Genomic DNA, 24,485 nt, shown 5'->3' on the forward strand with positions numbered 1-24,485 from the left:
GTTAGTGTAACTTAGGTTAGGATTTATTTTACAGGTAAATTTGTATTTATTTTAGCTAGGTAGTTATTAAATAGTTATTAACTATTTAATAACTATTGTACCTAGTTAAAATAAATACAAAGTTGCCTGTAAAATAAATATAAATCCTAAAATAGCTACAAAGTAACTATTAGTTATATTGCAGCTATCTTAGGGTTTATTTTACAGGTAAGTCTTTAGTTTTAAATAGGATTCATTTATTTAACTATAGTAAACTTATTTCGTTTTATTTAAATTATATTTAAGTTAGGGGGTGTTAGGGTTAGGGTTAGATTTAGGTTTAGGGGTTAATAACCTTATTATAGTAGCGGCGACGATGGGGGCGGGAGATTAGGGGTTAATAATTGTAGGTAGGTGGCGGCGATGTTAGGGAGGGCAGATTAGGGGTTAATAAAATGTATTATAGTGTTTGCGAGGCGGGAGTGCGGCGGTTTAGGGGTTAATACATTTATTATAGTGGCGGCGATTTGCGGTCGGCAGATTAGGGGTTAATACTTGTAGTTAGATTGCGGCGACGTTGGGGGGAGGCAGATTAGGGGTTAATAACTATAATGTAGGGGTCGGCGGTGTTAGGGACAGCAGATTAGGGGTTAATAGCTATAATGTAGGCGGCGGCGATATCGGGTCGGCAGATTAGGGGTTAATACTTGTAGTTAGATTGCGGCGACGTTGGGGGAGGCAGATTAGGGGTTAATAACTATAATGTAGGGGTCGGCGGTGTTAGGGACAGCAGATTAGGGGTTAATAGCTATAATGTAGGCGGCGGCGATATCGGGTCGGCAGATTAGGGGTTAATACTTGTAGTTAGATTGCGGCGAAGTTGGGGGAGGCAGATTAGGGGTTAATAACTATAATGTAGGGGTCGGCGGTGTTAGGGACAGCAGATTAGGGGTTAATAGCTATAATGTAGGCGGCGGCGATATCGGGTCGGCAGATTAGGGGTTAATACTTGTAGTTAGATTGCGGCGACGTTGGGGGAGGCAGATTAGGGGTTAATAACTATAATGTAGGGGTCGGCGGTGTTAGGGACAGCAGATTAGGGGTTAATAGCTATAATGTAGGCGGCGGCGATATCCGATCGGCAGATTAGGGGTTAAATAATGTTATTATAGGGTTTGCGATGTGGGGGGGCCTCGGTTTAGTGGTTCATAGGTAGTTTATGGGTGTTAGTGACTTAGTGTACTAAATGGGTGTTAGTGTAGTAAAAACATACCGAATTTCGGAACGGAATAGAACCGAATTCAGCCAAATTCGAATAAATCCGAAACGAATTTATTCGGATCCGAATAAATCCGAAACGAATTTATTCAAATTTTGCCGAATCAGATTCGATCCGAAACGAAATTCTAAAAGTCCGAATCGTTCCGAACCGAAAACGAACCAAATTTTTTAGCGGTGCACATGTCTACTTGTTATAGAATGCTTAGCTGAGTTTGTGAAAACAAAAAAAAAAAAAAATAATAATAATTGAACGCTCAGCGTCCCGCCGGACCAGCCAGGCAAAACAGGCGCCACATGACATAAGCCTTGAGACAGAAGATCTGAATCCCAGCAGGGCCAACCGCAGTCGGGGTCATAACTGTCAAGCTGCCCAAAACCTCCATCTGAGGCGAGGACATAACAGACAAACCTAGGACAAACGAGTCCTTTAACAACTTCCATAGAAGTAACCAGATATAATCAATCCCAGAAGTTCCCAAAGGAAAACATATAATCAAAAATAAAAGATATCCTAACTGGATGAAAAGAAAATATAAGGCAACCCGTAGGTTAATGCCCAGGAAGAACCAGACACTCGCAAGACCAGCCAAACGAAATCCTGATCTTCCAACAAAATCTGGGAAAGATCTCAGTAATTAAACAATCAGGAGATTATGTCATCCCCTCATGTCTAGTGAGGTGAACCATTCGAAGTAGAAGACTGCGGATTCCCATATCCATTAAGGATAGGATCCTCCAATAACTGGAAAACATTTCTAAGTAAATCATGTAGGCGTGCTATTCTATAGCGAAAAGCACAACACTCAGGGACAGCCACAACCGCAGGGAACTGTACAGGCCCTCCCAAGAGCGGGAGACCTGGGACAATATGGGCACGAGCAAAATCGCAAATAAACATATGGACTTTGCAGAAATGTGAAAGTGAAAATGTGCTGCAACCTCCGGGGGGAACAAACCACCCTGCACAGAGGGATAAACATTATCTGGGTTACCCGCATGTGTAATAGTAGGATGCGGCACGGAACTCGCTTCTCGAGGGACAGGACCCCTAGAGGCGGATGGCTCAGCAGACCCTTGGTTCCCCGAGCCCGAGGAACCAGGCGCTCTAATATGGCATAACGGACATAACTGATTGACCTGTGTCAACGGAACCAAAACGCATTCTTCACAGGATGAAGAATCCGAATCTGAATTTCGAACAGTCTCAGCATCATAATCCTCCATAGCTGGATAGATATATCCAAAAAAGACTATATAAAAAAAACTAAAGGAACCTGACATCCACAATGGCTGGGGCACTCACCACCTCCTATGACCAGATACCAGCGGAACCAAATTTCTTTGTCGCCACACGGTCAGGAATGTGGAAATGGAAAACCGAACGTAAGCACACACGGTCACAAGGTGAACCGTATAGTCCAAAAAAAGCGCGCCCAACCATAAAATTGCATCACTTTCAAGGCCCCTATGTTCCAGCCATAAGCCTATAACACTACACATCAGCAGGTTGAATCACATAAGAAACATGATTAAAAAAAAACCCGTTCACTAACCCCCCTAAGGAGGTATTAACCCTTGATTTCAAGGTCCTAAAAAGGTGCCTCATTGAGACCCTTGACTTCTTACATTTAAATCCCACCAGAGATTGCACAGGAAACACAATGATCACAGTACATTAGTAGCAGTAAAATGAATCCACGCCATGGAACAGGAACACAGCCCTTCAAGTGTGACGGATAGTAGCATCGCCTCCGACATGGACTTGAGAGAAGAAAGCAGGCTACGACGCGAAGTTCGTCAATGCCGATTGCTGGTGGAGCTGTTAAAATGAGTCGGGATGGTTTTGCAGAAAGACTCTCCCTGCATCTCCGGACTCTAACTTTCATCCAGGCTCTCACTGAAAGGCTGACAGGACTACTTAAAATTCCTGTCCCATTCCGAAGAGTACTACTCTCCATAAGAGACAAACTAAAAACTTCAGACACTTCTCTGCCAACCTCCTGGGATGAAATGCAAAGAATGACTGGGGGATGAGGGAAGTGGGAAGAGTATTTAAGTCTTTGGCTGTGGTGCCGTTGCCTCCTCCTGGTGGCCAGGTTCATATTTCCCAAAAGTAATGAATGCAGCTGTGGACTCTTTCCTATTAGGAAGAAAAGGGATATTACAGTAATAATTTTAGTTGCTTTGCAATCCTATAGCACCATCCTCTCCAGCTTCAACAGTTGCTAATCAATTCTTATATGAAGCTTATTTACTAAAAATGGAGAGATATTAATGAGTTTTAGTGAATCAGCTGTTTACGATATAAAAGAACCTGACATAGAAACATAGAGAAAAGAGTCTCAGAGGGACAAAAAAGGAAATAGAGTGAGGAATGAGAGGTAAACTAAATTTAGATAGATAGACTGAGATAGATCGACTGAAATAGATAGATCAACTGAGATAGATGATTGACAGATAGATAGACTGAGATAGATAGATAGATAGATAGATAGATAGACAGATTAGATAGATGATAGATAGATAGATAGATAGATAGATAGATAGATAGATAGATTAGATAGATGATAGATAGATAGATGATAGATAGATAGATAGATAGAAAGAGATAAATGATTGGTAGATAGCTAGATAGATTGACTGAGATAGATGATAGATATAGATAGATAGATAGATAGATAGATAGATAGATAGATAGATAGATAGATAGATAGATAGATAGATAGATAGATAGATAGATAGATAGATAGATAGACTGAGATCGATGATTGATAGACAGACAGACAGACAGACAGACTGAGATAGATAGATAAATGATAGATACATAATAGATAGATAGATAGATGCCATATCAATAATTTCAATTAGGTTAATAAAAATGTAATAAAGAATATATAAAAATGGATATGTAGAATAATTTCTCTCATACCTACAGCTCGGTGAGAAGTATGGTCCAATATACACCATTTACATGGGCCAGAAACCGATAGTGATACTTTCTAGCTGTGATGCAGTAAAGGAAGCTCTCATTGATAATGAAGAAAAGTTTAGTGGACGTGGGTACATGCCTTCGATGGAGAGGTTAACCTCAGGACATGGTGAGTAGACATGAGGAACCTTTTAATACAATTTGACTGCTGAAATGTGTGTTGGATGTACAAGGTCTAAAAATGTTAAACTTACCAGGAAAAGTTCCATGACCTAAATAGGTATAGCTTAGAGGACATAAGAGAAAGTGGTGATATGATAGTAAATTTCAAGTATATTAAGGGACTTACCACCTAATACTCCTATATGGTTAATACATAAAGAGACAGAAAACGGTTGCATAATGAATAAATATATATATATATATATATATATATATATATATATATATATATATATAAACTTGGAAAGAGGTAATGTTGAATGTTAGATCAACTATGGAGGATGCAATTATTGTATCTATACAACAATCATGCCTAGGATAGCATAATGAAAATATGTTCCTTAGTAAATCAAATATATATATATATATATACATACATATATATTAGCAAAGGAGAGTGTTCTCACGTAGTCAAACAGCTGCCAGGGTGCTAGTGTGGTGTAAGTACAGCAAAACAAGAAACTTACACACTCTGGTCTTTTTTGAAACAATCTTTAACTGTGAAAAGTGACTTTTCGGGAACAAAGTATCCCCTTACTCCGACGGTCTGAGATAAATTTGTTATCCCCTCAAAATAACTCAACACACAGCCATTAATGTCTAAACCTTTGGCAACAAAATTGAGTACACCCCTAAGTGGAAATGTCTAAATTGGCCCAAAGTTTCAATATTTTGTGTAGCCACCATTTTTTTCCAGTACTGCCTTAATCCTCTTGGGCATGGAGTTCACCAGAGCTTTACAGGTTGACACTGGAGTCCTCTTCCGTTCCTCTATGATGACATCACGGAGCTGGTGGATGTTAGAGACCTTGTGCTCCCCCACCTTCTGTTTGAGGATGCCCCACAGATGCTCAAAAGGGTTTAGGTCTAGAGACATGCTTGGCCAGTCCATCACCTTTATCCTCAGTGTCTTTAACAAGGTAGTGGTCATCTTGGAGGTGTGTTTGGGGTCGTTATCATGTTGGAATACTGCCCTGCGGCCAAGTTTCTGCTTCAGTATGTCACAGTACATGTTGGCATTCATGGTTCCCTAAATGAACTGTAGCTCCCCAGTGCTGGCAGCACTCATGCAGGCCCAGACCATGACACTCCTACCACCATGCTTAACTGTAGGTAAGACACACTTGTCTTTGTACTCCTCACCTGGTTGCCGCTACACACGCTTGACACCATCTGTACCAAATAAGTTTATCTTGGTCTCATTGGACCACAGGGCAAGGTTCCAGTAAGCAATGTCCTTAGTCTGCTTGTCTTTAGCAAACTGTTTGCAGGCTTCTTGGGCATCATCTTTAGAAGAGGCTTCCTTCTGGGAAGACAGGTATGCAGACCAATATGATGCAGTATGGGGCATATGGTCTGAGCACTGACAGGCTGACCCCCCACCCCTTCAACCTCTGCAGCAATGCTGGCAGCACTCATACATCTATTTCCCAAAGACAACCTCTGGATGTGACGCTGAGCACGTGCACTCAACTTCTTTGGTCAACCATGGTGAGGCCTGTTCTGAGTGGAACCTGTCCTGTGAAACCACTGTATGGTCTTGCCAACCATGCTGCAGCTCAGTTTCAGGTTCTTAGAAATCTTCTTATAGCCTATGCCATATTTATGTAGAGCAACAATTCTTTTTTTTCAGAACCTCAGAGAGTTCTTTGCCATGAGGTGCCATGTTGATCTTCCAGTGACCAGCATGAGAGAGTATGAGAGTGATACCACCAAATTTAATACACCTGCTCCCCATTCACACCTGAGACCTTGTAACACTAATGAGTCACATGACACCGGGGAGGGAAAATGGCTAATTGGGCTCAATTTGGACATTTCCACTTAGGGGTGTACTCACTTTGTTGCCAACGGTTTGACATTAATGGCTGTGTTTTGAGTTATTTTGAGGGACAGCAAATTTACACTGTTATACAGGCTGTACACTCACTACTTTACATTGCAGCAAAGTGTCATTTCTTCAGTGCTGCCACATGAAGAGATATAATAAAATATTTGCAAAAATGTGAGGGGTGCACTCACTTTTGTGAGATACTGTATATATATATATATATATATATATATATATATATATATATATATATATATATATATGTATATATATATATATATATATACTGTATATAAAACAAGATGAAATAATATGAAAAAAATATATATGTATGACCTATATTCCTCTGTAAGTCTTGTAATGTCATATCACTTTGATACATTTCTCTTTTTTATATCAGGGGTTATTTACAGTAATGGGGAACGATGGAAACAGTTACGTCGTTTTTCATTGATGAATATGAGGAATTTTGGAATGGGAAAGAGAAGCATAGAAGAGAGAATTCAGGAGGAGGCTCAGTTTCTTTTGGAAGAGTTTCGGAAGACAAAAAGTCAACACACTTTAATGTTTGCAAAATCAATATAGATTGGTGTATAAACAAATGAGTAGATACATCCAGGTTCTCACATTTATTCTTTGTTTCCTCAGGTCATCCAGTAGACCCCACATTATATTTCAGCAAGGCTGTCTCAAATGTTATTGCTTCTGTAGTTTTTGGAGAACGGTTTGAATATGAGGACAAACAATATCTTTACCTCCTTGATGCATTTAACAAGATATTCAGTGGATTTAGTTCAGTCTCAGTACAGGTAATCACTTTTACCTATCAAGAAGGTTGCGATCATTATAAAACTGCAAAATTTTCTCATTAAACCTCTCACTGTCATTATGAAAAAGGGGATATTGTGCAATGAGAGTTTCAAACAAAAAAATTAACAGCAACATGATCTTTTATAGATGTACAATGTTTATCCGAACATCATGAAGAACTTACCTGGACTACACAACCAACTGTTTAAGGGTTTCGAAGAAATTAAGACATTTGTTGCCCAAAGAGTCAAAACCCATCAAGAAACACTGGACCCCAATTCTCCTAGAGATTTTATTGATTGCTTCCTTATAAAGATGGAACAGGTAAGTGAAAAGTACGATTTATCATGAGTATTAAAGAAAGAAGACAGACAACATTATAGAAAAACAAGTAGAGGATGAAACCATTGGAAGTCCATCCAAAGTTATGATAGAATGCCAACAATTCTATATAAAATGGTTTAACAATTTTCTAAGTACCATGAAGAAGGAAAATAGAATATATGGATATTAGCGAAATGATACAGATATTGCAATATACAACCTAGAGCACTGGTTTTCAAACCTGTACTCAGGCCTCCCTAACATGCTACGTTCTGAGGATATCTGTACTGGAGCACAGGTGAAATAATCAGCGGATTAGTCAACATGGTTATTTTACCTGCTCTCATTCAAGGTAATCCTGAAAACCTGTCCTGTTGGGGAGGCTTGAAAACCAGTGACCTAGAATAATAAATTACATTGTGTATGGTAATGTACATTTAAAAGGGACACATTTTGAAACCTTGACTTCATTTCATACTGTTTAATTTAACACATGAAAATCTTTGAATGGCTTTTGGTCAGATTTTGAAATTCAAAGCCATTCTGACCGATGCCTGTATAAGAGGCTGCAGCTGAGCAAGATAGAGATATGGATCGTCTTCCCTTATGAAAGGGATATGTGCATGGTGGTGGGAGAAACCTAGATGAATTTTGGAAGGAAGATCCATCTTGGAGTAAAGCCAGAAAAGAATGATGGTAGCCATATTAGGAATATAAGGCAATGAAGGCCTTGAATACGGTGCTTACGCTCTTAACATGGACACATTTCTGCATTTTCTAATTGTAAGCAACAAATGCTGAAACATTAATAGGACATCAAACCCAAAATGTTAAATTCATAATTCAGATACAGCACACAGTTTTAAAAAAATCCAATTCACTTCTATTTTCAAATTTACCTTGTTCTCTTGGTATCCTTGTTGAAAAGCAGGTAATACTTTTCACGGTGTTATACATTTTCAAGAGTAATTAACAAAAGAAAAGACTCCTGATTTAAAAGTCATTTCATTTATTCAGGTAACTTGAAGAGCTAAAAAAGCATTACGCGTTTCGCCCATGGCCGTAATCATAGATCTATGAGCACTAGATTGCAATTGTGTTTGGTAACATGTACCGCACCAGGCATGTGCACACTTTCTACCAAGGTTTGCTCTTCAACAAGGAGTAACATGAGACCAAAACAAACTTGATAATAGCAGTCAATTTAAGACTTTTTACCATTGTATGCTCTCTCTAACTAATGAAAGAAAATTGGGGGGGGGGTTAAAACTCATTTGTTGGGTAGTCAAAGCAATTGGATTATTTTATTTTTCTGTAATTTTGTATCGTATTTAAAAATGCTAAAATCAATTTTTTAAACAAAAACATTACATTTTTTACAGTCAACGACTTTTTTTTTTTTATAAAAAATTAACATTTTCATCCATGGTTTTTGGCAACGAAATGGGCAATGAGAATGAGAGAAGTGCACCTGTTTTTACCCAGGGATTGTTAAATATACTCCTCTTCCATTCATATGTTGATCTGAATTAAAAAGATATAATACTTGTATGTTAAATCAGTTGAAAATGATGCAGCATAACGGTAAAAAGTTGACAATATCATATGAACATCCCTATGTAACAAAATTTGACCTCAAAATGTTATCAGCTTACATTAGTAAGAGGTCTGTGCAGTTATCCTTCAGATACTGTCTAGCTACAAGTTAAAAAAACAAAACAAAAAAACAATAGCCAATCAGCATAAATATGTCAGGGTACCAGGAACCAGACAGAGACATGAAATGCTTTTTTTTCTTTATCTCGTTGTTTTGTTGATTTACGTTTAATGGTTTATGTTTGTAGTATATTTCCTATTATGCATTACCCAACTAGCCCCGACTTGGATATTTTTGGTTATTATGACTCACTACTAATAAGCTATGTTGGTAACCTATTATCCTTAATTCATGAAAGAGTCATTATTTGATTACTTGGGATATGTTAGTTTTAATTTTGTTATATGTCCTCATTTCTGGAAAAAAAGGTCTAAGTATCAGCAAGGCAGATTATAATATTTTCTACGGCAGTCCTCTTTGTATCCTTTCTCCTTTTTTTCCTATCCAGTAACTCAGGGCATGCTGTATGTAATTAATGTAGCTGTGATACCTGTCTGTATAATAACCTGCCTGAACTGTCAGATATTATTTTGTCCTGCGAGGCACACAAATATCCTTGAATTGTGTTTGTTAATTTATACTATGCCCCGATAAGGAAAGGTATGACTATGACTTCCATTAGGGGTGGAGCCTTCGATACAGCATGCTCCCGGCCGGCGTGGTAACCAATAGTGATGTCGCGAACAGTTCGCCGGAGAACAGTTCCCGGCGATCTTAGCTTGTTCGCGTTCGCCGTGGCGGGTGAACATATGCAATGTTCGATCCGCCCCCTATTCGTCATCATTGAGTAAACTTTGACCCTGTATCTCACAGTCTGCAGACACATTTCAGCCAATCAGCAGCAGACACTCCCTCCCAGACCCTCCCAGATCCTGGGCAGCAGCCATTTTAGATTCATTATGATCCTGCATTCTTAGTGAGAGGAGTGATAGTGCTGCTGCTGGTGATTTTATAGGGAAATTGATAGCTAGGCTAGTGTATTCAGTGTCCACTACAGTCCTGAAGGACTCATCTGATCTCTGCCGTAAGGACAGCACCCCAAAAAGCCCTTTTTAGGGCTAGAACTTCAGCCCAAAAAGCCCTTTTAATTGCATTTGCCTGCCTGTCAACCTGTGTGTGAGGCTCACAGCATATACTGTACCTACTTGCTCACTGCCACCACTCATATCTGGTGTAACATTAGTGTAAATTTAAAAAAAAAAACTTTTACATCAGTTTGCTAGTGTAATCTAATTTCATTTTCCATCAGGCCTGTGTGTCAGGCCCACAGCATATACTGTGATTAATTGCTCTGTGCCACCCATTATATCTGGTGTAACATTAGTGTAAATTTAAAAAAAAAAAACTTTTACATCAGTTTGCTAGTGTAATCTAATTTCATTTTCCATCAGGCCTGTGTGTCAGGCCCACAGCATATACTGTGATTAATTGCTCTGTGCCACCACTCATATCTGGTGTAACATTAGTGTAAATTTAAAAAAAAACATTTACATCAGTTTGCTAGTGTAATCTAATTTCATTTTCCATCAGGCCTGTGTGTCAGTCCCACAGCATATACTGTGATTAATTGCTCTGTGCCACCACTCATATCTGGTGTAACATTAGTGTAAATTTAAAAAAAAAAAACCTTTTACATCAGACTGCTAGTGTAATCTAATTTCATTTTCCATCAGGCCTGTGTGTCAGGCCCACAGCATATACTGTGCCTAATTGCTCTGTTTTCCACCACTCATATCTGGTGTAACATTAGTGTAAATTTAAAAAAAAAAAAACTTTTACATCAGTCTGCTAGTGTAATTTAATTTCAGTTGCCAGGCCAGCCTGCCACTGCCAGCCTCAGTGCCACCACTCATATCTGGTGTAACATTAGTGTAAATCTTTTAAAAAAAAAACTTTTACATCAGTCTGCTAGTGTTATTTAATTTTAGTTGCCAGGCCAGCCTGCCACTAGTGCCATCCTGTGTGTCAGGCTCCCAGCATATACTGTGCCTACTTCCATCCTCAGTGCCACCACTCATATCTGTTTTAACATTAGTGTAACTTTTTTTTAAAAAAAAACTTTTACATCAATCTGCTAGTGTTTAGTTGCCAGGCCAGCCTGCCACTAGTGCCAGCCTGTGTGTCAGGCTCCCAGCATATACTGTGCCTACTTCCATCCTCAGTGCCACCACTCCTATCTGTTGTAACATTAGTGTAATTTTTTTTAAAAAGAACGTTTACATCAGTCTGCTAGTGTTATTTAATTTTAGTTGCCAGGCCAGCCTGCCACTAGTGCCAGCCTGTGTGTCAGGCTCCCAGCATATACTGTGCCTACTTCCATCCTCAGTGCCACCACTCATATCTGGTGTAACATTAGTGTAAATTTAAAAAAAAAAAAAAACTTTTATATCAGTCTGCTAGTGTTATTTAATTTTAGTTGCCAAGCCAGCTTGCCACTAGTGCCAGCCTGTGTGTCAGGCTCCCAGCATATACTGTGCCTACTTCCATCCTCAGTGCCACCACTCCTATCTGTTGTAACATTAGTGTAATTTAAAAAAAAACAAAAAAACTTTTACATCAGTCTGCTAGTGTTATTTAATTGCAGTTGCCTGCCTGCCAGCGTGTGTGCCAGGCCCACTTTCCAACTAGTGCCACCAATCATATTTGTTATAACAGTAGTGTAAATATTTAAATGAAAAACTTTTTTGACTGTGAAACATCAGTCTGTTAGTGTAATCTAATTGAAGTTGCCTGCCTGCCTGCCAGCGTGTGTGCCAGGCCCACTTGCCAAGTTAGTGGCACCACTCATATTTGTTGTAACAGTAGTGTAAATATTTAAAAAAAAAAACTTTTTTGACTGTGAAACATCAGTCTGCTAGTGCAATCGAATTGCAGTTGCCTGCCTGCCAGCGTGTGTGCCAGGGCCACTTGCCAACTAGTGCCACCAATCATATTTGTTATAACAGTATTGTAAATTTTTTTTTTTTTAAATTTGACTGTGAAACATCGATGCAATACCTGTACTCGATTGTGCAAAAGGATGGCATATGTGGTCTTTCATGCTGTTGTGCCTGTTGAGGGTCGGGGACCCTCGTATAAAAAGGCTGAAGGAGAACGACCTGTACTGGGTGTCCAAGCATCTTTTTCCATCTCCCGGTTCCTAAAAATAATCTCCGGGTTCCTAAAATCGATGCCATACCTGTACTCGATTGTGCAAAAGGATGGCATATGTGGTGTTTCATGCTGTTGTGCCTGTTGAGGGTCGGGGACCCTCGTATAAAAAGGCTGAAGGAGAACGACCTGTACTGGGTGTCCAAGCATCTTTTTCCATCTCCCGGTTCCTAAAAATTATCTCCGGGTTCCTAAAATCGATGCCATACCTGTACTCGATTGTGCAAAAGGAAGTCATGACTCATGGCATATGTGGTCTTTCATGCTGTCGTGCCTGTTGAGGGTCGGGGACCCTCGTCTAAAAAGGCTGAAGGAGAACGACCTGTACTGGGTGTCCAAACATCTTTTTCCATCTCCCGGTTCCGAATATCCATGCCATATACACGTCCCCTGATACGGGACACCGCAGTGGAAGGTACACGGACACAATTTCTTTGCACAAAAGGCAATCCCCGACCCCAACCTGTACTCGATTGTGCAAAAGCAAGTAACCTTACCATGGGTCCCAGACCGCACGTCTTGTAATTCTCTGTCTGTGAAATTATATATCTATCAAATCAATCTATTTATCTATCAAATCTATCTAACTATCAATCATATCTATCAAATGTATATTGCATCTATTGATCTATGTAATTCGTATCTATCCAATATATATTGCATCTATTGATCTATGTAATCTATGTATCTATCAAATCTATCTATCTCGTGGCCGGACTGTTTTGTGACACTGACAGCCACTTGTGTTTTGGCCAAATTTGAAGTAGGAGGACCGACCAAGCATCTTTTTCCATCTCCCGCTTCCTAAAATCCATGCCATATACACCTCTCCTGGCGCCACAACTGCCTCTGGGAACCTTACCATGGGTCCCAGACCGCACGTCTTGTAATTCTCTGTCTGTGAAATGATATATCTATCAAATCTATCTATTTATCTATCAAATCTATCTAACTATCATTCGTATCTATCAAATATATATTGCATCTATTGATCTATGTAATTCGTATCTATCAAATGTATATTGCATCTATTGATCTATGTAATTCGTATCTATCAAATGTATATTGCATCTATTGATCTATGTAATTCGTATCTATCAAATGTATATTGCATCGATTGATCTATGTAATTTGTATCCATCATATGTATATTGCGTCTATTGATCTATGTATCTATCTATCAAATCTATCTATCTGGTGGTTGTGCAAATGGACTGTTTGCGGTTGTTTGCGGTGCGTTATACGGGGAGTTTGGTCTGTCACTGTGAAGCGGGCGTAACCCTTACACTACCTGATCGATACAACATCATACCTGATGTTTTAAAGCACGTTATTCCAAACAATTTAGGAATGTTAGGTGATTTATGCCCTTTATGGTTTAAAACCAGATTCTGCATCAACTATGTAATTTTCCGTGGGAGTTTTGCCATGGATCCCCCTCCGGCATGCCACAGTCCAGGTGTTAGTCCCCTTGAAACAACTTTTCCATCACTATTGTGTCCAGAAAAAGTCCCTGTTGGTTTTAAAGTTCGCCTGCCTATTGAAGTCTATGGCGGTTCGCCCGGTTCGCTGGTTCACGAACAGTTGCGGAAGTTCGAGTCCGCCGTTCGCAAACCGAAATTTTTAGGTTCGCAACATCACTAGTAACCAAACGCTGGTGAATTTCCTACCCCAGCTTCTCACCACTTACCCCCGTGTCTACTAAGGGTTGTGCAGTGTTGTGGTGCACAAAGCAGCAAGTGCTTGCTGACAGCTGGAAGTCTACATCGTCTGACGACAGGATATACTGCCTGTTTGTGGTCCAGACATAGAGGCATAATACTAGAGATACATGATGTTTTGAATAAATGCTATCTGCCGCTTTAAATTCTGCTACTGGGTGAACTTTTTAATGACTCTTGCCTCTTCAGGGAGCCAAGCCAGCAATTATATATGTAGATATTTGTTCTGGATTTGCATTCTTCAGCAAAAGGTGTTGGCTGTAAAATCTTTGTTTATCCGCTTGCTTAATGTCCTGGCTATTGACGCTTTAAGTCCCAAAAGAAATATCAAATATTGGGAATATTGAACGCTGTCACAAGTGGGTTCTGGTTTAATCTAAATAGAAGAATACTGAGAACTGGCCCCCTAAAAGATTTGGCAATACCTTTTTTGGATAGCCCAAATACTTTATTTATCTGGATAGTAATAATTTATGTTAATTTGAGGCTGCTCTACTACAAAATTGTTATAAATTAAGCTTTTGCTGCTAATATTATTCCTGCTTGAGCTATTGACATATTAATAAGTGTGACATATGTATCGTATTAGTCCTACATGTTGATTTTTCTCTTTTATACACTCATTTTTATGTGGCTGTTTGTGTGGATACTATTGTAGAGAGTGGGTTGATTGGGTTTTGTTGTGAGAGTCCAGTATGGGATTCTTTTGAGATCTGGTTCTGAAGTTCTCAGTTTAGAACATTTAAATAGTTAAACATTTTGCTAAGAGGAGGGGTTGGAGAGGAAAAGAAATTGTATAAACAGGCCTATTTTACTTTGTATTTTCACTATTATCCCTTGAATAAGGGAGATATTCACGTTTTGAGGGGAAGAAAAAGGGAAGGGAAAAGAAAAAAAGAAAAAAAAAGAAAAAGGGAGAGAGAAAAAAAAAAGGGATAAAAGGGTCTTTTTTGACCCCTGCTAGTCTGATTTTCTTCACATGTACTTACACTTCATTTAGGAGATATTCTAACTGTATGGATTACAGCTTTCACTATTTACACTATTTGTTGAATTGTTGAGTTATATGCACTTATTTAATGGAAAAATGTGTCACTCAGGTGAAGAGGAATTCACCCATAATGCCTGTTAAAGCTAAAGATAAGAAGACTAAGACAATTGATATTAGCCTTGATACTACCACGAGTGATATACCCCCCTCTCCAATTGACACACAAATGTTGATAGCACAATTACTGCAGTTTTTACACCTCAATTTGAGATGATTAAGAAAGAAATAACTGGTATGGCCACTGAATTAGTGGTTCTTTCTACAGAGGTTAGGCAATTTTCCGCTAGAATCGGTGAAGCGGAAAACAGGATTTCGGATTTGCAAGATCTTGTGAATACACAATCCGAAAACAAGATTCTACAATTCAAAATATGCAATTGCGCCTGGAGGACTTAGAAGATCGCTCCAGGCACAATAACATTAGGATAGTAGGTCTCCCGGAGACTTTAGAATTTGAAGATTTAATGAGGTTCACCTCTACAGTTTTACCGCAAGCGTTAGGAATATCGGCATCACATATACCCTTAACAATAGAGAGAGCACATAGAATTGGGCCAAGGAAAATGTATACTGATAATCCAGTTAGGAGCAGAATGTGTATATTTAAAGTACTAAAATTTCAAGATAAAATAGAACTGTTGAAACTATTTAAAAAAAATGGCCCCATTATGTTTGGAAATAATAAGGTTTTGCTGTTTCAAGACTTCTCCTATGAGACGTCTTCAAAGAAAAAAACTTATGGCTCCGTTCTGCACCTAGTTGATAAATAAAGGGTTTAAGGCTCGTATGATCTACCCGGCTAAGGTTATAGTAGAGGACGAGGGATCTAAATTTGTGTTTAATGATGTCTCTGAAATTAAAAATGTTATTGACTCTAAATAACAGTTTAATGTAGTTAAACGCTTTATGACAATGTGATAAGATAGGGTCCAATGTTTTTTATTATCCTGTATAGACACAGATTATATTTTATTTCACGTTATATCGATGGAAAGCATAAAGAGTAATTTTAATGTGTTTGGTGTATTCTGCGTTTTTTTTTTTTTCTCCCTTGGAAGAAAGAGAAAAAAGGGAAGCAAAAGAGGAAGAAGGCGAAGAGAAGGGGAAAGAGAAGAAAAGGTAGGGAAAAGAGAAGAGAGGGGGGTGAGAAAGAGAGAGGAAAGGAAGAAAAAAGAGAAAGGAAAAGGAGAAGATGAAGAAAAAAAAAGGAGGGAAAGAGGTAGAGGGTTTCATTAAATCAAAGATGTTTTGAATGGTTTTGCTAAACCAAAGTCTTAATATATTATCATGGAATGTGGGGGGAATAGCTTCTCCCATGAAACGAAAACTTATAATTAAAACTCTCGCAAAAGATAGACCTGATATTGTTTTTATTCAGGAGATGCATCTTAATGATATAGAAGTTGCAAAATTAAAATGGGTGGGAGAGGTTATAGCTACGCCAAGTGTAAATAGGAAATGTGGAGTTGCGTTTCTTTTAAATAAGGAATTAGACTATAAAGTTATACATATAGATAAGGATCCAGAGGCTAGATATATTATACTTCAAATCCAAATTAAGCAGGCTAAATTTATACTTTGTAATGTATATGGTCCAAACAAAAATAATAGAGATTTCTGGGAGAGGATAAAATTAAAGGTTTTCCCCTTTATAGGGGAGAATCTTATTATGGCTGGGGATTTTAATACGACCTTAGCACCCGAGTTAGATAGATTCTTTAACAAAAAATGTAAAGAATATAAAAAATCTGCTAAATATTTTAATAAGTTCTGTTCTAAACTTAAATTATTAGATATATGGAGGATTAAAAATCCTGACTCTTTAGTATATACATGTGAATCCAGAGCTCATAGAACCTTTTCTAGAATTTACCTCTTTTTAGTTTCCCGAATTCCTCTCTATCTTACAGATGGAGGCAGGAATTAACGATATTTTGGTGTCTGACCATGCAATAATATCTCTTGCTTTTCCCTCCTTAATTAGCCCTATAGAAAAAACGCAATCCTTATTTTTCCCGCGTTATCTTTTGAATAAGCCTAGTTTTTCCTGCTGGCTCAAGCAGAAATGGAAGGATTATTGTACTTATAATATTGCGCATTTTAATAAAATAGAAGTTTTTTGGGAGGCTGCAAAGGCAGTCTTAAGAGGAGAAATTAAGGCTTACTTGATAAGTAGGAAAAAGAAGAGTAGGATTCAGGAAATTCAGATGTCCAACCAAGTTAGAAACTCTTATAGAAGATTCTGTGAGGATCGGTTATCAGTGAACTGGAATAAATATGTGGATTCTAGAAGAGAGATAGACCTATTCCTAGAGCAGAGATCTCAAGGAGAAGAAGCTAAATTAAACTTACGTTTTAGAGGTTTTCATGGTTGCTCAGCTAAATATTTAGCCAAGTTAGTGAACAACAGAAAAAAGAAGAATTATATCCCTGTCATTAAGGAAAATTATATTCGATATACTGATACTAAAGATATTAATAAGGTATTCTTTTCATATTATCAAAAGCTATATACTGGTCTGGATATAAATATGTATAATCAAGATAGATTTTGGTCCAAAATAAAGCTCCCTCAAATTCAAGAAGAAGAGGTAACATTATTTAATGCACTGATATCGGCCGAGGAAATCGGTAAAATGATAGATAAGATTCAGGTAAATAAAGCTGCAGGGCCGGATTGCTTACCAGCTGAATTTTATAAAATATTGGCCGTAGAAATTACTCAAATACTTGAAAAATTGTTTAATAATTACTTCTTTGCTGATAGTCCTATATCATCTAATTTCTCTGCCGCTAATATTTCATTGATTCCTAAGAAAGGTAAGAACTTGGAGGACCCGGCCTCTTATAATACAGATTATAAAATATTAATGCCCATTATTGCGGCTAGACTTTCCTCCCCATTGAGTAATCTTATTCATCCGGATCAGACCGGTTTTATGAAGTCCAGGACTTCTTCAAAAAATATTCGTAAAATAGTTACCTTTCTGGACTTTTTTTGTAATTCAAAACAAGGGAAAAAAGAGAATCCTTTAAATGACCTCGCTATCCTTTCCTTAGATGCCGAAAAGGCATTTGATGCTATTTCATGGGGCCATCTGTTCAAAACTTTAGAGAATTTTGGTTTTAAGAACCAATCTACTCAGTTTATTCATAAAATCTATTCTAACCCAATTTCATATCTTCTTGTTAATGGGCTTTTATCCCCAAAAATTACACTTAGGAGGGGACAAGACAGGGTTGTCCCCTGTCACCCCTCCTATTCAACCTAGCGCTGCAACCACTGGCAGTTCGCCTGAGAAATATGCTGAAAGGAATTAATATGGGTTTATACTCTTTAAAGATTCTTCTTTATGCAGATGACTTACTACTTTTTTTAAATAATTCTCGTTATTCAATACCTGTGTCGCTTCAATGCCTTGAGGAGTTTAGCTCTTTCTCTGGATACAAAATCAAATTTAATAAAAGTTAGCTTATGTGGGTCAATACATTAAGGACTAGCTCCCAAGAGCACTCATTTAGGGTTGTTGAGGCAATTACATATTTAGGTATAGTATTACATAAAAATCCAAAAAATTGGTATAGGCTTAATTTTTCTCCTCTCCTTCAGAAGATTAAAAGGGATTTGGAATTGTGGACAATTAAAACAATTATTTTTCCACGCTTACTTTATCTGCTTCAGAATCTCCCGTTGTTTATTTCTAATAGGGATTTACGGAAACTTTGTTCTTGTTTTTCAAAATGTATCTGGAATAAAAAGAAACCGCGTATATCTTTAGATAGACTAATGCGTGCTCTTCCTAATTTTAAGCTATATAACTGGCCACTTTGATTAAAACTGCATTAGATTGGATTGCCGAAACCGAAGTGGTTTCTTCCCTAGAGATGGAAACTCATATTGTCTTTCCATATACACTGAAAGCTATATTGCATTGTCCCTATCAAAAATTACCAGTTAATTTGTGCTGTTTGACCTCGATTCAAAATGTTGTGGTGGCGTGGCAGAAATGGTGTGCAATGTTAGAGGTGGATTTTACATTCTCTGAATTTTTACCGATTATTGGTAACCCACAGTTTTCTCCAGGTAATAATCAAGTAGTGTTTAGAGAATGGGCTGAAAAAGGCCTTAAATATATTTGTCAAATTTTACCTCAAAATGGACAGATTCTATCCTTCGAGTCACTACTACAACATTTGTATCTACCTAGATCCAATTTTTTTGCTTATCTTCAAGTGCGGCATTATATTAATACCCAAAACTGGGATTCGGCTGGAGTAAGAGCTTGGCCAGACATCAATTTAAACATCCAAAAATTTAATGCAGGTAATGCCTCTATCTCCCTTATGTATGATATTATGCTTTCGAAACAAAGTTTAAGCATTTTTGATAAATTGGACCCTATTTGGGCCTCTACCTTTCCATCAATAGATACTGACAAAATTAAACAAAGTTTTGCGGCCTTAAAGAATTGTGAAATTTCAACAAGTTGGAGAGAATTGCACCTAAAACTTATTAATAATTACTATTTATCTCCAGCTAAATTATCTAAGTTGTACCCTAACAAAAGCAGGGCCTGTCCCCGTTGCAAGATACCTAAAGCTGATGTTCTCCATATGTTTTGGTATCGCCCCAAAATTATTCAGTTATGGCGCAAGGTAGAATATTGGTTTAATATACATTACAAGGTAGCTATCTCGTTATCACTAGAAAATATATTTTGGTTAGAGGGTTCAAATAATAGGGCCTTTCAGGTAAATATCTTGAATACCATCATTCTTGTTGTTAGGTATCGAATAGTCAAAAATTGGAAATCTAATTTTGTCCCTGGACTAGCACAGGTTTTCAAAGAGATTTAATTTCAAATTATATATGAATCATTTCATTTACAATCTACCTCGGAAAAGAGAATAAAAAAATTCCTAACAGGTTGGTTACCAATTATTAAATCATATTCATTGCCAGTTCAAAAATGTATTCTAGCCCCTTTTTTGTCCTCAGATTCTTTTATGGAATTGGTAGCCCTTGACCTATTTCCACACTCCTGGATAACTAATTATAGAGATGTCTAATAAGAACCCTTGCAGGAGGGGAGAGGGAGAGAGAGTGGGATGGGGTTATCCTTTGTTGTGTCCTTTTTTTTTTTTTTTTTTCTAACCTCCACATAAGGTTACCACTGATTCTGCAATAGAAAAGTCTATAGCAGTATAATTTTTTTCTTTTTTTATTGTTAATAATGATCTATTTTTTAATTTATTTTTGTAGTACATTATTTTATATTTTGCCTTGCGTGGCACAAAGATGTGGAATATGTATGATTGTACACATTGTTGGATATAAATAAATAAAAATAAAAAAATTATACTATGCCCGGCTTAATTGTTTAAACCTCTGCTGAAGACCTTAATAAAAAGAAAAAAAAGTGGAAATGCTAAATGAATCACACCTTTATTAAAAAATAACTAAAAGTTATAATGAGACAAAAAGCCAAATAACAAACAAGCAGTCAAAGCCAGAGCCAGGGGCGGAACTACCATTGGTGCAGCAGGTGCAGTCGCACCAGGGCCCAAGAACCGGAGGGGGCCCATAACAGCCAGTTCATACGTAGTTGTGTGCAGAATGTTTAAAATCATAATGCGGGGGAGCCTATTATTAGTGCGGGTGGTAGGCCTATCTTTCTCGATCTATGTGTCTATATACCATCAAAATCATTATATAGAGCAAAACAAATATTAATACTTTTGCGTTCTACTGAGTTACCTTTGGGGGGGCCCAAACAAATTTTGCACCAGGGCCCTCTGTTGAGTAGGTCTGCTACTGGCCAGAGCGGGTAGTCAGACGAGCAGGGTCAGGAACCAAAGCAAGTAGTCAGACAAGCCGGGGTCAGGAACACGAAGATCAGCAAAGTCAGGAACAAGCCAGGGATCAGGAATCAGAAGGGATGTCAAACAAGCCAGGTAATACACGGAGTCAGCATCTCACAGAGAAGTCAGAGACAATGCAAGAGCAAATCAGACTGAACTGAGGCACTTAAATGGACATAATACTCATATGCTAAATAACTTGAAACTGATGCAGTATAACTGTAAAAAGCTGACAGGAAAATATCACCTGAGAATCTCTATGTAAAAAAAGAAGATATTTTACCTCACAATTTCCTCAGCTCAGCAGAGTAAAGTCTGTGTAAAAAGTTATACTCAACTGCTGCTCAGCTGCAGGTAAGAACAACAGCCGATCAGCATCAGCAGTGCTAAGGTAATGAACTCTTTTATTGTGATCTCATGAGATTTCACTTAACTCTCATGAGATTTCTTAGTAAACTGAATAGGGAAATAAGATGAGTGTGCACAAAAGCTCACTCCCTTAGCTGTCCCGGGACAGACATACTGATTTGCTGCTTTGAAGTTCTTTACAATGGGATGTGGCTACTGAGGAATTTTTGAAGTAAAATATCTTTATTTTTTACATAGAGATGTTCAGGTGATATTTTCTAGTGAGCTTTTTACAGCTATGCTGCTTCACTTTCAAGTGTTTCAACATTTGGGTATCATGACCCTTTAAATAGTAAGTGATGACATAATCATTCTGGGACTGCAACCTGTCTCTCACTGATGATGTTCTCCAGTTTGGCCATAAGAGAGAGCCTGGGTGTAGTGAGCAGCATTACACACTCTGCTTCAGGCAAGGAGAAAACACAGGTGAGAGAAATGGCAGCCATAACAAAAAGCTGCAAACAACAAGGGAAGTCAGGTGAAACCCTGACAAAGTAGTGCTGAAGTCATGCTTTGCATTACTGAAATCAAATGCCATTTCACTAAAATCTCATGAGATTTCATAAAACAAAATTAAACTGAGTTGGGAAATAACATGACTGTGTCTGCACATGGCAGATGTCTGGTGACTAGCATCCTGATTGGCTGCTTTAAGTCTTTTACAATGTGATGTGACAACGAAGGAAATTTTGAGGTAATATATTTCCCTTTTTTACATAGAGATGTTCAGGTGATATTTTCTATTCAGCATTTTACAATGATGCTGCATCACTTTCAAGTGCTTCAACATTTGGGTATCATGTCCCTTTAATTATTATAATTAGTATCCAGACCAGGAGAGACAAACCATAATGATTTATCATAAATATAGTCACATGGTAGTTCATGGAGGGTCCCAGCATAAACATTATCATAACTCATTTATTTATGGGATATAAGTACAAATGTACATGAGCCGCTTATGAAAAATATTCTTCGCTAGATCAAATTCAACTAACATAATCAACTCTAAAGTTTCTCATGGTGATTCAGAGCATTCTTCTCCTGTTTCACCTTGAAATTGGATTTTAAGATACATTTTATTGATTTCCTCCATTTCATTAGGAAAAAGATATGCCAGAATCTGAGTTTCATATGGATGCCTTGCTGAACACCATGGTAGATTTCTTTGCTGCTGGGACTGAAACCGTTAGCACCACCTTACGGTATGGCCTCTTAATCCTACTCAAGAATCCAGATGTGGAAGGTACAAAGAACCAGATAGTCAACTACTCTTGGGGAATCTATAATTTCATGATTGTATGTATGTATGTATTAATAGTTTGCATAAAGTTTCTTCAAAATACACAGAACTCCACAGCTGTGAAGCTATAAATGATATCAGGTCCATGGTTTACTACTCAATGAGCTTAATTTTTATTCCATTATACTTAGGACTAACACAAACTTAAAGTGATTGTAAAGCTGAATGATTTAAAGCCCAGTATTTAAAAATACTCTTAAAAACATGGGCACTTTAATTCATTAAATGTTACAATTACGCTTCTTTTTAAAAATACATACCTTTCTGTTACGGTAAACTTACCGGCGATCCTCTGCCCGCATCTCCTTCAGTACTTAGCATATCAATGATAATCCAACTTCCTCCAATCGTTGTGTGCCTCACAAGCTGGATGCCAAAGGGGGCACACAACAATAAGAGGAAGCCAGATTCGTCATCGATCTGCTCAATACTGAAGGAGATTCGGGCGGAGGATAGTGAGTGTGTTTACAGTAACAAAAAGGTATTTTTGTCCAGCTTCTTTTAGTAGGAATGCCTAAATTAAGAGAATGATTTTATAAAGGTCTCTGGGCTGGTGAGATTCTATAGGAATGTTCACCAGCCTTTCTATTTCCCTGGTGGAATTCTATAAAGCCACTTTTTACCCTGATAACAGGAAGTCTCGCTAAGGGGCGTATACTGCATTTTTGTATGGGAAGGAGATGTATACATTACAAAAGTGCACAATGAAAATCGTAATATAAAAATCATACAAAATGAATAACTGAACCATTCACACAAAAATATGCAGGAAAAAATGTATTGTTAGGGTGCATCAAAAAAGGTAACAAAATTGTTCACCCAAAAGCGTATTTTATCAAAAACGTAAAAATTTGTATGTAAATTACACAGGCATAAATGTTTTTTTGATAGCGAGACCCCATGATTTCAGGAGGCCAGCAGCAGGGAGGGAGGTAATAATTGCATGGTCTTGCCGCTGGTAACAAGACTCATGCTATTATGATCAAAAAAAACTTTAACGACCAGCAACGTACAGGGTAAATGTAAAATATGAGGCACTGAGGCCTACTTATCAAGCCGTCAACTTACTTGCATTCGACGGCACCAATACGCTCGCCTGACATCGCCTAAAATTGCGGCTGCTGACCTGAATACACTCTCTATATTTATATAAAAAGCTGTCAAAAAGCCGCACACCAAGTACGGGGCGATGAGCAGCGGAATATTGTTAACTAACAGTCATCGATCTCGCTGCTCTTCGGCTTTTTCACAGCTTTATTTGTATATTGTCACTAAACACAGTCACTATACTAAACTGTTTAACCCCTTCCGCCGCTCCCGGACCATGCCGCAACTAAATAAAGTTATTAACCCCTATCCCGCTGCTCCGCGACACCGCCGCAATTAAATAAGGTTATTAACCCCTATCCCGCCGCAACTAACTAAAGGTATTAACCCCTAAACCTCTGGCCTCCAACATCACTACCACTTACTAAACCTATTGACCCCTAAGCCGCCAGCCCCCCACATCGCCATAAACTAAATTAAACTATTAACCCCTAAACCTAACAACCCGCTAACTTTATATTAAATATTAACTCATCCCTATCTTATAATAAATTTAAACTTACCTTTAGATTTAAATTAAACTATATTAAACTATTAATTAATCTACCCTAACAATTATACTAAAATTACATTAAACTATATTAAACTAATAATTAACCTACCCTATTATACTAAAATTACATTAAACTACAAATTAAATTAACTATATTATATATTTAAACACCTAACCCTACTCAAATAATTTAAATCTATAATAAAACAAAAAACTAACAACTAAGTTACAAAAATAACAAACACTAAGTTACACAAAATAAAAAATTAATTATCAAATATTTAAACTAATTACACCTAATCTAAGAGCCCTATAAAAATAAAAAAGCCCCCACAAAATTAAAACAAACCTAGCCTA

General features: G+C 37.7%; 1 protein-coding gene across 1 annotated transcript in view; it reads left to right on the forward strand.

Annotated features, from left to right (window-relative positions):
• LOC128666899 (cytochrome P450 2G1-like) overlaps positions 1–24,485 on the forward strand; it is a 68,273-nt gene that overhangs the window by 30,879 nt on the left and 12,909 nt on the right. Inside the window, exons 2-6 of the mRNA XM_053721710.1 lie at positions 4,196–4,358; positions 6,643–6,792; positions 6,891–7,051; positions 7,200–7,376; positions 22,330–22,471. Coding sequence (XP_053577685.1) covers positions 4,196–4,358; positions 6,643–6,792; positions 6,891–7,051; positions 7,200–7,376; positions 22,330–22,471 — 793 coding nt within the window. The remainder of the gene's footprint in view (positions 1–4,195; positions 4,359–6,642; positions 6,793–6,890; positions 7,052–7,199; positions 7,377–22,329; positions 22,472–24,485) is intronic.

Source organism: Bombina bombina, chromosome 7, assembly GCF_027579735.1.
Source record: "Bombina bombina isolate aBomBom1 chromosome 7, aBomBom1.pri, whole genome shotgun sequence".
NCBI lineage: Eukaryota > Metazoa > Chordata > Amphibia > Anura > Bombinatoridae > Bombina > Bombina bombina.